The sequence below is a fragment of the Haliotis rufescens genome, unplaced genomic scaffold (assembly GCF_023055435.1).
Source record: "Haliotis rufescens isolate VD_foot unplaced genomic scaffold, xgHalRufe1.0.p SCAF_9, whole genome shotgun sequence".
In the NCBI taxonomy this organism is placed as follows: Eukaryota; Metazoa; Mollusca; class Gastropoda; order Lepetellida; family Haliotidae; genus Haliotis; species Haliotis rufescens.
In genome coordinates this window covers 39,411,842-39,428,059 of record NW_025964383.1, presented here as the reverse complement: position 1 = coordinate 39,428,059, position 16,218 = coordinate 39,411,842, and the positions used below count along the sequence as shown (strand labels likewise).

Sequence of the window (16,218 nt, the reverse complement as noted above, 5' to 3'; positions counted from 1 at the left end):
TGCAGGTGCTTGTGGATCCACCTCAACCTGCTATGCCATGGCTGATATGTCCTGTCATCGTCCTATGACAGTGCATCGCACCAACACTTTAGAAGGCACAGTTATTTGACCTGGACTTTGTTGCACCAATAGGAAAAATATATGTGGCAGTGAATTCTGTTTAGCCCCCTTTAAAATACAGTGGCATGGTATACAGGTATATGGAAGCAATGTTGTTAAACCTGCCTTGAGGCTGATATAGTCACAAGTCTGTGCAGATGTCACTAGAAATTCCCCAACTGGACTAACACATTTCCCTGTTCCTGCTGCTATAGATGTAACTAATGTTATGTAGAGGTGATTTAGATTTCACTGATAACAGGACCGACATAGATGAAGAGACTTTTATGTTTGGTTTCACATTATTGCATTAAATCCGATGTTATCCAAAGATAAGAACTAAAAAAAATTGAATTTTGTTCAAAATAATGATTGTCGCAGTTTGCCAGCCAAGGGCACTTAGTTTCGAACCCTAGATAAATCCCTGTACAGACAATACCAGTCTAGTGGGACCTGTGAAGATCCAGAGAAGAATAGGTCTTCAGCAATCCCCTCTTGCTGTAAAAGGCGACATTGTAGTCACTAGCGACTAACAGGATCGGGTGGTCAGACTCGCTGACTTGTTTGATGCATGTTATATTCCAATTGCATTGATTGATGCTCATGATGTCAATCACTGGATTGTCTGGTTCAGACTAGATTATATACGACCACCATCATATAGCTGGAATATTGCAGTGTGTGGCAAACAAACCAAAATCATCTTGAGATAAGCGAAAGAAGTGGTGTAGGTTCAGGGTTCCAGATGAGGGGTTCTGGTGAACTGTAAATACACATTTATTTCTGTAGTGATCTTACATGTACTCTCCTGTTTCAGATGAACTGAAATCCTTAAAGTCGGACCTCTCCAAATCTTCAAAACGTGGAAGAGATGTTGAAATAAAACTAAGTAAATCACTGGTGAGTGTCTTGCGGACAGTATTCATTCCTTTAAAGATTTCTGTCTTCAAGGAATGTTGATTTTGAAATTTCTTCTTTCTTCATAAAAGCAGACTTTGTCTGTAGTCGAGTGAACAGGGCGTCTGCTCGGGGGGTGGAAGGTCAGGGGTTCGGTCTCCGGCTACCTCTGTGGTCTAGTGAATAGGGCGTCTGCTCGGAGGAGGAAGGTCAGGGGTTTGGTCTCCGGCCACCTCTGTGGTCTAGTGAATAGGGCGTCTGCTCGGAGGAGGAAGGTCAGGGGTTCGGTCTCCAGCCACCTCTGTAGTCTAGTAAATAGGGCGTCTGCTCAGAGGAGGAAGGTCAGGGGTTCGGTCTCCAGCCACCGCTGTAGTCTAGTAAATAGGGCGTCTGCTCGGAGGAGGAAGGTCAGGGGTTCGGTCTCCGGCCACCTCTGTAGTCTAGTAAATAGGGCGTCTGCTCAGAGGGTGGAAGGTCAGGGGTTCTGTCTCCAGCCACCTCTGTAGTCTAGTGAATAGGGCGTCTGCTCGGAGGAGGAAGGTCAGGGGTTCGGTCTCCGGCCACCTCTGTAGTCTAGTGAATATGGCATCTGCCCAGAGAGCTAAGGTCAGGGTTTCGATCCCAAAAGGCGTTAAAAGATGATACTTGTTATTCCCCTACCTGGCGCTCGACATTTAAGGGGTCAAAAAAGGAGTGGTCGGCTCGGGAGTATACTATGTCAAAGTGGGGTATTCATGTTAAACAATACAATTGCAGACCCTTCTAAGATGTGATTAGCTCATTTACATGATGAGCCTTTTCACCTTAATCTTTCACAATATAATTACTTTTCTTCCACTAAGGTGAAGAGCCATAAGTTAAATCCATGTTATAGGCAACAAGCACAGTGCACAACTGGTATGTTCTGTAGTGAATAATCGTGTACTTACAGGAGTAATCGTGTACCAAAAGAAGTAATCGTGTACTAACAGGAGTAATTGTGTACTTATAGGGGTAATCGTGTACTTGTAGGAGTAATCGTTTACTTACAGGAGTAATTATGTACTTATTGAAGTAATAGTGTACTTATAGGAGGAATCATGTACTTATAGGAGTAATCATGTACTTACAGGAGTAATTGTGTACCTATAGAAGTAATCGTGTACTTATAGGAGTAATCATGTACTTATAGGAGTAATCGTGTACTTATAGGGGTAATAGTGTACTTATAGTGGTAATCGTGTACTTATAGGAGTAATCATGTACTTATAGGAGTAATAGTGTACTTATAGGGGTAATCGTGTACTTACAGGAGTAATCATGTACTTACAGGAGTAATCATGTACTTATAGGAGTAATCGTGTACTTACAGGAGTAATCATGTACTTATAGAAATACTTGTGTACTAATAGGAGTAATCATGTACTTATAGGAGTAATTGTGTACTTACAGTAGTAATAGTGTACTTATAGAAGTAATTGTGTACTTATAGGAGTAATTGTGTACTTATAGAAGTAATCATGTACTTATAGGAGTAATCGTGTACTTACAGGAGTAATAGTGTACTTATAGGGGTAATCGTGTACTTGTAGGAGTAATCGTTTACTTACAGGAGTAATTATGTACTTATTGAAGTAATCGTGTACTTATAGGAGTAATCATGTACTTATAGAAGTAATCATGTACTTACAGGAGTAATTGTGTACCTATAGAAGTAATCGTGTACTTACAGGAGTAATTGTGTACTTAAATAAGTAATTGTGTACTTGTAGGAGTAATCGTGTACTTACAGGAGTAATCATGTACTTATAGAAATAATTGTGTACTAATAGGAGTAATCATGTACTTATAGGAGTAATTGTGTACTTACAGTAGTAATAGTGTACTTATAGAAGTAATCATGTACTTACAGGAGTAATCATGTACTTATAGAAGTAATTGTGTACTTATAGGAGTAATCGTGTACTTATAGGAGTAATCGTGTACTTATAGAAGTAATCGTGTACTTACAGGAGTAATAGTGTACTTACAGGAGTAATAGTGTACTTATAGAAGTAATCGTGTACTTATAGGGTGAAGAATGTGGAATTTATACTTACGTTGTCTGAGTCTTTACATGCATAAAAGAATCATCACAGATAATACTTTTCGTGTCTTGTTTCAGACAAAATTGGAAAAATATTGGAAGCTTTTGAAGGACAATGGTAAGTGTGCAATGCCTGAGTTTGTTTCATAGAGATTCTCACCGAGTGTCTCTTGATATCAATAAAGTATATTAACACAAATTGTTATATTTAATATCAAAAGATAGCAGGAAAAAATTATATTTATCACTGAAATCATTCTTCAATTTTTTCCAGTTTGTAAACAGTAATAAGCAGTGTCTTGAATGTATATAGTACAGCTGACCAGCTTCACTGGCGGCAAGATTAGTGATGTGATTTGATTGATTGATTGATTGATTGATTGATTGATGCTGCACACAGCAATATTCCATATGACGGCAGTCTGTAAATAATTGAGTCTGGACCAGACAATCAAGTGATTGATATAATGAGCATAGATCTGTGCAATTGGGATACAATGACATGCATCAGCCAAGTCAGCAAGCCTGACCACCGATCGCATTAGTCACATCTTTCGGCAAGCATGGGTTGCTGAAGACCTATTCTAACCCGAATCATTTGATTGTGACGTCATGGTAGCTGATGATATCACAATAGTCTGCAAAGCATTGTGAAGCAATTTCATTGTAGCAATATATCCTTGCAGATGTAGCTTGATCTCTCCAATGATCAAGTGATATCTTTAATTGAAGCCAGTTTTGTATGATAAAGTGACCCACCTGGAGGAAAGGGACATTAGGGGTGCTCGGATACAATTGTGCTGTGACGCCATTAAGGGGCACGTTTGACGTCAACTTGCTTACGTAAAACAAATTTGCCATGTGTGCAGACTATGAAATTCTTATTTCTCTCTTGTCATTCCATTATGTAATAAAAACATTATTTCAATCTATTTCAGCATACATGTCTACTTTCAATTGATCACACATTATATCTAAAAACTGCAATTATTACATCATGTACATAAACAGTTATTAGTCTGAAAATTAGACCTTGCAGAAAATGAGTCCAAATCTTTTATGCCTTTTATCTCTGTAAATAAATATGAATTGAAGCTTGCAAATTCTATTATTTTTGTTCCTAAGATATTGTATTTTTTCAAAATAATAAGAAGGCAAATTGTGAATTTTCACCCACAAGGTCCCTTATCTTATGGCTGGTCACAAATATTGCTTGGAGCAAGGTGACAAGGTGATCCCGGTTGTTAAATGTGTTGTGTAGTTAGTGGTAGTTTCAGAAATAACCTATTGTCATCAGGATTTGGAATAAAACAGGTGTGTGTGACATGGATCTTTTTTATTTCCAGATTTATTACCAAAGGGGGAACGGAAGCCGAACAAGGCCAAGATCCTTGATGAGTCAGTGTGGGAGACTTCGCAGGAGGAGTTTGAGGATACAGGTAGGTGGGGTGGGGATAGGGGGGGGTGCATTGCAGGAGGTGGTGAATACAGGTAGGTGGGGTGGGGATAGGGGTTGGTGAGTTGCAGGAGGTGTAGGAGAAAGGTAGGTGGGGTGGGGATAGGGTGGTGCGTTGCAGGAGGTGTAGGAGAAAGGTAGGTGGGGTGGGGATAGGGTGGTGCGTTGCAGGAGGTGTAGGAGAAAGGTAGGCTGGTGGGGATAGGGGTTGGTGTATTGCAGGAGGTGTAGGAGAAAGGTAGGTGGGGTGGGGATAGGGTGGTGCATTGCAGGAGGTGTAGGAGAAAGGTAGGTGGGTGGGGATAGGGGTTGGTGCATTGCAGGAGGTGTAGGAGAAAGGTAGGTGGGGTGGGGATAGGGTGGTGCATTGTAGGAGAAAGGTAGGTGGGGTGGGGAAAGGGTGGTGCATTGCAGGAGGTGTAGGAGAAAGGTAGGTGGGGTGGGGATAAGAGATGGTGCATTGCAGGAGGTGTAGGAGAAAGGTAGGTGGGGTGGGGATAAGAGGTGGGGCATTGCAGGAGGTGTAGGAGAAAGGTAGGTGGGGTGGGGATAGGGGGTGGTGCATTGCAGGAGGTGTAGGAGAAAGGTAGGTGGGGTGGGGATAAGAGGTGGTGCATTGCAGGAGGTGTAGGAGAAAGGTAGGTGGGGTGGGGATAGGGGGTGGTGCATTGCAGGAGGTGTAGGAGAAAGGTAGGTGGGGTGGGGATAGGGGGTGGATGCCAGTAGGTGGGGTGGGGATAAGAGGTGGGGCATTGCAGGAGGTGTAGGAGAAAGGTAGGTGGGGTGGAGATAAGAGGTGGATGCCAGTAGGTGGGGTGGGGATAAGAGGTGGGGCATTGCAGGAGGTGTAGGATAAAGTTAGGTGGGACGGGATAGGGGGTGTATTAGGGGTGGGACAAAGGTACAATCCCTCTCACCCACCCCCCAAATGTTGCATAGTTGACTCTTAAGCCTGAGTCCACACATATGCAGCCATAATTGATGTGAATCTGCCTGCATTGTGTAATGGATCCCATCTCTAACCTCCAGGATCACTGATTGATGAGGTCGGCCACCATCTTGAAGCCGCGCCATCAGATGACGACGACGACAACAACAATGAAGCGAATGAAGACAATGTAGTGGATGATGTTGGTGGCTTCATGGATGACGATGTTGGCTTCATGGATGATGGTGCTGAAGATGACGATGATCCAGATGAGGATGACTACCCATCCATAGATTTCCGCTTCACATTCAGCCCAATCTGTGCGCCGGTCTCCCCTCTGCCTCCTTCTCCAGTGCCAGCCAAGGTAGTGGGAGTCTTTGACAGATTATATGTACCCTCGGAGAAAAACCTGCTATCTTTTCAATAAGATATTTCAAACGTAGAGACAATACCTATAAATTAATATCAGAACCAATTGCATTGTTCTGAGAGTTTGAATTTAAGTTTGAAAATTGAAAATCTCATAGCTTGTTCTCCGTCCTAGCATAACTACCATGTTCTGGAGTATAGTGCACACTTTTTTTTACAAAAAACACAGCTGTGTACAAGGGGTGGCACATTATACACGAGTTATAATGAGTTTTGATGTTTATTTCCCTTAACACAAAGACTTTAGCATGAGCACATAACACCGGAAATACCATGTCAACAAATCCATACTGAAGTACGCAAATTAATCATGTAATTACACCAGCTGCTATAAAAAGTGTTGTTTGTATATCTGGACTTATGTTTGTAACTTATTTCATTAATTTTATTCAAAATTCCTTTAATATTGTTTTAATTTATTTTGGCGAAATCATGTGTGAAGCGATCTTCCGATCTCACAACTCACCATTATTAACAGCAACCACGGTCAGATTACCGCTATTGACGCCTTGAAGCGAACTTTAGTTGACAGAGAATGGATACATATATCATAAATGCCATACGTTGACTAGTTAAAAGTCATATTTGTTGTAGTTTGACGATTCTGTCAACATGTAGTTCTTGTGATCACATGCGTGGGAGGCTTGACGGTGACTGGTCAAATAGTTCCATGTGAAAAAAATAACCGGCAATAGCAATCGGCTACACCTAAGTGCTACGCTTAGGGTTATTATTATTTTAAATATATTTAATTAAAATGCAACTAAAATAACATGATATTGGAATATATTATTCCCAATAAAAAATAGTTTCAGATACTTTTTTTTCTGGATCCTTGCATTAAATTCCTTTAACGTTATATCACTTGGTAAGTTTTAACCGAATCACCGGTAGATTCCAAGAAAATGTGTGTCAAGCCGATTGCTGTTTACGAGAAAATATGCAAGGTAATCTTAATCCTGAAACAAACACAGTAATTACTATCAATGATTATCATTTTTAATCTAAGAGTTTGGTTTCAGAAATTTGAACAATACTTTTCGCACAAGCACTTAATATGAAACAGTAATTGGTTAGTTTGTTGTTTAACGCTGCACTCAGCAATATTCCAGCTATATGACTGCGGTCTGTAAATAATCGAGTCTGGACCAGACAATCCAGTGATTAATACCATGAGCATGGATCCACACATTTGGGATCGATGACATGCATCAAGCAAGTCAGCAAGCCTGACCACCCGATCATGGGTTGCTGAAGACCTATTCTACCCCGGAATCGTCACAGGTCTATACAGTAAAATCATCTGTTGCACATAGCCGAGAGGGTGCAGTATTCAGATTATAATGTTAGTAAGTGGTAGCTTACACAATACACCCTGTTAGTAAGTGGTAGCTTACACAAAACACCCTGTTAGTAAGTGGTAGCTTACACAATACACCCTGTTAGTAAGTGGTAGCTTACACAAAACACCCTGTTAGTAAGTGGTAGCTTACACAATACATCCTGTTAGTAAGTGGTAGGTTACACAATACACCCTGTTAGTAAGTGGTAGCTTACACAATACACCCTGTTAGTAAGTGGTAGCTTACACAATACACCCTGTTAGTAAGTGGTAGCTTACACAATACACCCTGTTAGTAAGTGGTAGCTTACACAAAACACCCTGTTAGTAAGTGGTAGCTTACACAATACACCCTGTTAGTAAGTGGTAGCTTACACAAAACACCCTGTTAGTAAGTGGTAGCTTACACAATACACCCTGTTAATAAGTGGTAGCTTACACAATACACCCTGTTAGTAAGTGGTAGCTTACACAATGCACCCTGTTAGTAAGTGGTAGCTTACACAAAACACCCTGTTAGTAAGTGGTAGCTTACACAATACACCCTGTTAGTCATTGTCAGCTTTCACAATACACCGTCAGTCCTTGTAAGCTTACGCAATACACCCTGTCATTCATTGTTAGTTTTCACAATACTCTGTTAGATGTTGTTAGCTTTCACAATACACCATTGGTCGTTGTTAGCTTTCACAATACACCCTGTTAGTCAATGTTAGCTTTCACAATACACCATTAGTCATTGTTAGCTTTCACAATACACTGTTAGTCGTTGTTAGCTTTCACAATACACCATTAGTCATTGTTAGCTTTCACAATACACCCTGTTAGTCATTGTTAGCGTTCACAATACACCGTTAGATGTTGTTAGCTTTCACAATACACCTTTAGTCGTTGTTAGCTTTCTCAATACATCCTGTTAGTCATTGTAAGCGTTCACAATACACCATTAGATGTTGTTAGCTTTCACAATACACCTTTAGTCATTGTTAGCTTTCTCAATACACGCTGTCAGTCATTGTTAGTTTTCTTTATTGCCAATGTTACAGATACACCGCATATTTGTGTGAAATACCCCAAAAGAATATTCAAACCCAATTACTTTCAATTAACTTGCGAACAGAAACGCATGCATTAAATGAAAAACTCAAATGTATAAAAACAGCTCACGTAAATACCCAATGAAGCTTCTTCAGCATGCGTACAAAGGAGCTAATTTACAAAACACAGTTACGAGCTAATCTACTTTCCGAGTCAAGCCTGTATATTTAGAACTGTTATATATGCATGTAAAACATTTCATTTGTTTTATAATCTTAAAATGTTCACTCGTTTTCGGAAAAAGTCTAATAGAGTAATAAATAGATGAGTGAAAAAATATTGGTTACCCAATTAAAAATGTAATATTATTATTACTTATAACCCATTCAAAATGGAAACCCTAGAGTAAAAACTCAATTGCTCAAAAAGTTATCTGGAGCTCTGTATTGCAATTTGAAAAAGGTTTCTATTCTGTCTGACAGGTTGTAAGATTTTCCTATCTCTGTTATCTCCCGTTTTTGTAGGATTTTGAAAACATGCTTTCTTTTTCTTTCAGCAAACGAAGACAAGTTCCTTTGCAAACCCCTCCACATCAATAGCATTTGACAATGAGGATTCGATGGACATTATGGCAGAAAGTCTACAATCTCAACTCCTTGAAGACGTAACTACTCCCTATACAAAATCTGTGCGCCGGTCTCCAAGATTGAGTAGTGGAAAAGATAGAGGTCTGTTTTCTTCTGCGGATGAACAAGATGTGATCTCAAAATCGGAAAGCTTTAGGCCAAAGAGAGTCAGGAAACAGAAGATGCAAGAGAATAAATCAGAACAGCCAGGAAAAGGAGCTGATAAGACGGCCATAAAGCCAAGTCCACGGCTACAGAGTAAGATAGACTACGCTGGAACTCAAGCTGAAGGATATGATCTGGAGACCAGTTTGCCAGCTGTTTCAGATTCGTCGTCGGAGGAGGAGGAGGGGGGGACAGCTTCTTTTGGAAGTAGGAAAGGTTCGTCTCCATTCCCAGTGCATAACTTGATCGAAGACATGAAGAGGCTGAAGGAACTTGCAGAGCGTACTAAGTCCAGTGATGAGGAGGAGGAAGAGGGTGTGTTGCTGAAACTGAGACCCAGGAACACCAAGGAGGTCCTGCAACAGAGTTGCCCTCTGGCTGACCGCTCTGGTACAAGGAGTCCGTTGTCCTCAGCTAAGCAGTCTTGTAGTACAGATGAAAAGGAAAATGTAACTGAAAATCTACAAAACAGATCAATGACTCCAAAAAAGCCTTTAGGAACATTGTCAAAATCCAATGAGCATGTGAAGTGTGCAGTGAGTGATAGTGATTTGACTGATCGAGTTACAAGATCTATGAGTCAGCCTGTTGAAGAAAAGACAAAGCAGAATGGACTTGGGGCTCCTCGACCCAAGTCCGCCATGGCAAAGATGGAAGATGGCTTCTTAACACCTACAACACCAAAGTCGAAGAAATTGCGAGGAATTTCGCCAAAAAATGAAACTGTTCTTAGATCTGTAGAAACTGAGCAGTCACCAAAGAAACAGACTCGCACTCGAACAACAAGCTTGCCTTTAGATTTGTCAGATGTTGAGAGTTCAACATTAAGGAAGTCACCAAGGTCAAGGTCAGAAGCTCTTGGTAGTTCTGACAATTTACAATTGAAGAAATCGTTAAGGTCACAATCAGTTGAAACTTTGAATGTTAAAGATACAGATAGTCCTGTAAGAGTTCTAAGGTCAAGGTTAAGAGACAGTTTGTCAGACTCATTAGAGAGTCAAGTCAGCAGTCTCAAACGAACATGTTCTCCTGTGAAACAGAAAAAAGATCCATTTGTTAAGAAGAAGAAGGCCTCAACAGAAGAGCTATCAAAGCTGGTTCATGGGACTGAAGTGAAAAATTCTGTTTCAAATGTATCTGAAATAGCAAAATGTTCATCCCCAGAACTGAAAAAGGGTCATGTCCTAGCAAAGCAACAAACAGACAATGATGATGTCCTGGGGATGAAATCGTCTTCCACAGGTGATGTGATGGACATAGATGGTATGGAGGCTGTGGATTCAGGACAAATGGACACTGAGGTAGCAGACAGGACTATTGGTGAGAGTGGACCAGATGCTGAGGGATGTTTGGAAAGTGTGAAGGCAGCAGGTGCCCCCTGTAATGCAGGACACACATCAGGCATGGACATCAAGATAGACTCAAGCCCAGACTCTGTCAAGACATCCAACCATGCTGCTGAAAAAAAGCATTCATCTTCTGAAAGCGATATTTTCTCAGAAAAAGGTCACAATAAGGACAATCTGGATGAGACTTTGAAAGGATCACCATCCAGTTCTAAAACAGTTATATCAGATTCATTCAGTGATAGCTCTGTGTGTATGAAAACACCAGTAAAATGTTCAAAACCAAAGTCAACACCAAGAACAATGACATCTGGCAAGGACAGTGGACCAAGTTTCAAAGTTAAAAAAGTAAAAGCTGTCTCATTGCCATCTAAGAAAATGCGTTCTTCAAAGTCTGGCTCTCAAGAACAATTAGTGTCTTCTGATTCATCCGATACTTCTTTGGAGGAAGACAACCAGAAGAAAAGAAAACAGAGCGCACAGAAGAGGAAGAGTCCAAAGCAACCTGTGATTGACACATCCTCTGAGTCGGAGAAAGATGAGGATGAAAGAACAAATGCTCAAGATTCTGGAGGTCATTTTGCATCAGATTATTCTCCAGGATCGGACAAAGAGTCTGATGATGAGGACAAACAACCACCTGAAACCAGGAAGACAAAACCAGAGCAAGTGGCAGTCAAGTCTGCTGTACCCTTGTCATCCTCGGACCCAGAAGCAGATGACACTGAGAGATCTGTACAGGTAACACATGCTCGGAAACCAAAGAAAAAATTCAGCACCAAACACAAGGGCAATGGAAAGAAAGACTCTGACAAGGCTACCAGGAACCCACAGAAAGTTTTCACATCTAAAGAATTTATTTCAACCGAATCAGACAGTGATGAAAGTGAGAGCATACAGGCCAAAAAGATTGATAAGATACTTCCTGATGTTCCATCTGGGCGTATTGCAAGCAAATCATCTCTCTCTGAACTTAATAAGGACAGAATGGGTTTGGTGAATGAAACTAAACCAATATCTTCTCAAAGAGGAAGAGATAAATCAAGTCGGATCTTTAAGGATAGAAATTCAAAGCTGAGTTCTCAGCAGGGTGAAAATAGAGGTACTTTCCCCTCATTAACTGCCAGTTTTGTTAAGTCAGATACAGTACTGCCAGGCTCCAGCAATGAGACGAGAGGGGATACCGGTCATGAAGAAGTAGGGGACATCCCAGCGGTGCCAGAGCCTAATGCCTTCTCAGAAGAAGGAGAAAAGACTTCTGAAGCAAAGGGAGAAAGTTCACGACCCAGTCCTATGGCTCCAAAACGACGAGTTCGACCATCCAAGCATCGATACCAGCCCTTAGAGACTGAGAAGGACTTTGTAGACATAATTTTGGAAAGAAGACGTGTTACTAGAAGTGCGTCGGACAAATCTGGCAGCGAGGCTAAACAATCTGAAGATAGTGAGCCTCCAGAGATTGTTAGAAAAGCAGAAGCTCAAAGAAAAACAGATTTGGTTGTAGAAAAACTTAAATCTGCCCATGAGAAAAAGAAATTTGTAACAAATTTGGAAAAATCTAGGCTCAATGTTTTAAAGAGAAAGTCGGGAACTGAATCTGGGAATTCATCTGATGATGTCAAAAGGAAAGGACAGACAGCTCTGGCTGGACCAGAAGTGTCGTCTGCTTCTGAAATGGAAGGTGTTTGCAGTGTTGGAAAATCAGAGTCTGTGACAGACAGTGACATGGACACGATCCAAGTGTTGGTGTATCAAGAGAATCTGCAGTCATCGGCTTCAGAGAGTGTTTTCAGTAGTCCGGTGATGTGTCAAGACAACCTGCAGTCATCTGCGTCAGACAGTGTTTTCAGTAGTCCGGTGAGATCTGTGAAATCTCTAGATCTGACTCAGGACAAAGGCTGTGATGGTAGCACAATAAGTCCATTGAAATCCGTAGCAGGAGTGACAACTGTTGTAGAAAAAGTGAACAAAGACAAATTATCAGTGAAGCCAGTCTCTGCAAAACATGATAGTGCTAAGACAATTCAGGTAAGACCTGAAAGTGTTCCTACAGAATCTGTGATCTCAAACAGTGCTGATGTGACAGAAAAAGAATCTAATCCACAGACAAACTCAATTCAGTCAACATCTGGCACAGAACCAGTCATTACCCAACCTCTGCCCACTACACCAGACAGCTCAAGGGGCACAGGCAGTGATATAGCTGGCGCTGTTCCTGCCTTACCAGCACCAACACCAATGAACTCTAGCAGGGCTGTTGAGGTTGAAGCAACAGAAGATGAAAACACTATGAAGGGGAGTATATGTGGGTCAGAATCGTCACATATTGATGAACCTGAGACATCAGTCCCTTCAGAAACAGGGTTGCTGCCAGCACCAGGGTCAGGTTCTACTCGCACTCAAGAAGAGACACAAGGGGAGAGTACACAAAAGGCAGAGAAGAGGCAACTGTCTAGCTCTAGTGTTGACATGCCCTCAAAGGATCAGAATTGTAAAGAGAATAGAGATTTAAAAGTGAATGAAAATGTCCACAAAGTGGTTGGAAAGGTCCAAGAAGGAGAGCAAGCTTCATCCTCCATGACTGGTGGGATGTTGACATCACCATCGCTTGAAATGGATGTAGGAAAATGTCCAAGACGTAAAAGGTTATTAAGGACAGGTGTGGCCAGCAAGACAGAAGATGAAACTAACACAGTAGTCAAGGATGTAACAAGCAAGGACAAGGGTGTAGCAGAGGATGTGACTGCCAAGGATGTATCGGACAAGGGTGTGGCAGAGGATGTGACTGGTAAAGATGTTACCAAGGATGTATCGGACATGGGTGTGGCAGAGGATGTGACCAGTTTGGTCAAGGGTGTGTCCAAGGATGTAACCAGCGATGTGTCTGGCAAAGATGTTGCCAAGGATGTAATGAGCAAGGACAAGGGTTTGGACAAGGATGTGACCAGCGATGTGTCTGGCAATGACGTTGCCAAGGATGTAACCAGCGATGTGTCTGGCAATGATGTTGCCAAGGATGTGACCAGCAATGTGACTGGCAAAGAAGTTTCCAAGGATGTAACTAGCAAGGACAAGGGTGTGGACAAGGATGTGACCAGTGATGTGTCTTGCAATGATGTTGCCAAGGATGTAACCAGCGATGTGTCTGGCAAAGATGTTGCCAAGGATGTAACAAGCAAGGACAAGGGTATGGACAAGGATGTGACCAGTGATGTGTCTGGCAAAGATGTTGCCAAGGATGTAACGAGCAAGGACAAGGGTGTAGCAGAGAATGTTATCAGTGATGTGACTGGCAAACATGTTGCCAAGGATGTGACCAGTGATTTGACTGGCAAACATGTTGCCAAGGATGTGACAAGGAAGGAAAAGGGTGTGGTGAAGGAAAAAACAAAGGATGTGAGTAGCAAGGACAAGGAAGTGTCCGGGGAAGAAACAAAGGATGTGACCATGGACAAGGATGTGACTTGCTACAACAAGGATGTTACCAAGAATGTTACCATCATGGACAAAGATCATAACAAGGATGTATCAAGCAAGCTAAAGGATGTGACTAGCAAGGACGAAGATTTATCTAATGGCAAGGATATGACTAGCAATGTCAAATGTCTAACTGAGGACAAGGATGTGACAAAGGACAAGGATGTGACCAAGGATAGGAATGTGACTAGCACTGACAAAGGTCTAACTGAGGACAAGGATGTGACCAAGGACAAGGATGTGACCAAGGATAAGGATATGACCAAGGACAATGATGTGACTAGCACTGACAAAGGTCTAACTGAGGACAAGGATGTGACAAAGGATAAGGATATGACCAAGGATAAGGATGTGACCAAGGACCAGGATGTGACTAGCATTGACAAAGGTCCAACTGAGGACAAGGATGAGACTAGCTTTGACAAAGGTCTAACTGAGGACAAGGATGTGACTAGCATTGACAAAGGTCCAACTGAGGACAAGGATGTGACCAAGGACAAGGGTGTGACCAGTGAGGACAACAGCAGGTCCAAGGACAGTGATGGCCAGGGCGTCCACAGGAAGACGCGGAGGAAGCTGCAGAGGGTGAGTGCGAGTGAGGAGCAGCTACCTCAGGCTGAGTGTCCTGCTGAGGACACCTTGTGTCCCAGGACTAGCAGGAGAACCACTAGAGCTAACCAGCTGAAGAGAGCCAACATGAAGAGGCAGATGAGTTTTGATCAGGAAGAGGCCAAGACGGTTGATGAACCTTCTACTGTTGAAAAGAAGACAAAGAAGGTGTCCAAAGGACTTGACAGTTTGAGGAAGAGGACGAAGGAGGAAGAAACAGAAAAGAGTGGAGATATTGGGGTGAATGCAACACTGGAGCAGGATAAAGAAGAGGAAAAGGGACCAGAGGAAGAAAGTTGTAATACTGTAATGAAGGCATCTCAAGATGAGGAAGATGTAAATGCTGAAGATAGTTTGGTTGTGAAGAACAAAAAGTTTGAGGAGACCATTAAAGGAAATGTTGAACAAAGAGAAACTTCATCAGAAGTTGGACAGGATGTTGAGGAAGTGGAACACGTACAAGAAGATGTGAATTTGAAGGAGGCTTCTGTTGTCAGTCACGAGAGTGTAAGAGCAGACGTCGAGGCAAGAGATGCGTGTGAAAAGACCCAAGAAGATGAGTGTGAAAAGACCCTAGAAGATGGGAAGAAAATAACAGATACTGATGAGATGTCCGGATCTGAGGAAGATTCTGATGACGGAAGCAAGAGGAAACGTGTAGAATCCCAAAATTCATTTGGATTTACAGTCAACAATGCTGAGACCACCAGCTCCACAGAAGGGCCCGGTCTCCTGGACACCTGGAACTTGATCCCAGAACTGCAGGAACTGGAGGAGGAGGACACATTTGCTGAAGATGTGGAGGAGCCCAAGTCCATCATGGCAGGGGCCGGTTTGCAGACACCCGAAAGAGTCGCCTCCCCAGAAATCGTTGCCCTGACCCAGGGGACATTTTCGTCCATCAGTGCCTTACTACGTAGTGAGTTTTCCCTGGCATCTGTATCCACCACACCGCTGCCACCATCGCCGATGAACTTCCTTCGTATTCGAGATCCTGTTTCACCGCTACCTCCATCCCCGACAGGGTCTCTGGATGACCCCACTCCCCTAACAAAGGGTAAATCAAAACGAAAGACTTTAACGAAATCGAAAAATAGGGCTGAGACCCCACCAACTCCTGATGGAACAAAGTTTACCAAAATAGCTCCATTGGATGAAGCTGTGTCTTCCATGTCCTCAGGGACCCAGAGACGAGTAGCACGGCTGGCTCGGCCTCAAGCAGACTTGCCAAAGTTTGGTGCTGACCTTTCCTCAACGACTGTGAAGCCAAAGGCCGTGTACTCCAAGCCTGGGACTGCTGGTCAGGGTGATGCCACTTTCTTCCCTGTGTTGAGATCTGCGGAGATATCCTTAGCTAAGCAGCAGTTGGCGAAAAGGTGTGTGTAAACTCCTTTTGTAAGATCATTGTTTTCAGTTATTATTCAGGAAGAATTTGTCTCCATTTGATATCTGTCTGTCTGTCTGCCTTCCCCCCTCCCCTCTCACTACCTCCCTACCCCTCTCACTACCTCCCTCCCCTTTCTCTCTCTCATTCCTCTCTCCCCTTTCTCTCTCATCCCTCCCTCCCCTTTCTCTCTCTCATTCCTCTCTCCCCTTTCTCTCTCATCCCTCCCTCCCCCTTCTCTCTCTCATCCCTCTCTCCCCTTTCTCTCTCATCCCTCCCTCCCCTTTCTCTCTCATCCCTCCCTCCCCCTTCTCTCTCTCATCCCTCCCTCCCCTTTCTCTCTCATCCCTCCCTCCC

At 42.6% G+C, this 16,218-nt stretch overlaps 1 protein-coding gene across 2 annotated transcripts in view; it reads left to right on the top strand.

Annotated features, from left to right (window-relative positions):
• The window catches only part of LOC124139570, an 85,969-nt gene that overhangs the window by 43,312 nt on the left and 26,439 nt on the right, over nucleotides 1-16,218 (top strand). The window contains exons 8-13 of one of the 2 annotated variants that reach the window (XM_048391129.1): nucleotides 917-999; nucleotides 3,140-3,179; nucleotides 4,408-4,500; nucleotides 5,547-5,809; nucleotides 8,811-14,256; nucleotides 14,296-15,853. In XM_048391129.1, the coding sequence (XP_048247086.1) occupies nucleotides 917-999; nucleotides 3,140-3,179; nucleotides 4,408-4,500; nucleotides 5,547-5,809; nucleotides 8,811-14,256; nucleotides 14,296-15,853 (7,483 nt within the window). Of the gene's footprint in view, nucleotides 1-916; nucleotides 1,000-3,139; nucleotides 3,180-4,407; nucleotides 4,501-5,546; nucleotides 5,810-8,810; nucleotides 15,854-16,218 lie in introns of both variants that reach the window. The other variant, XM_046506745.2, reaches the window with a different exon arrangement.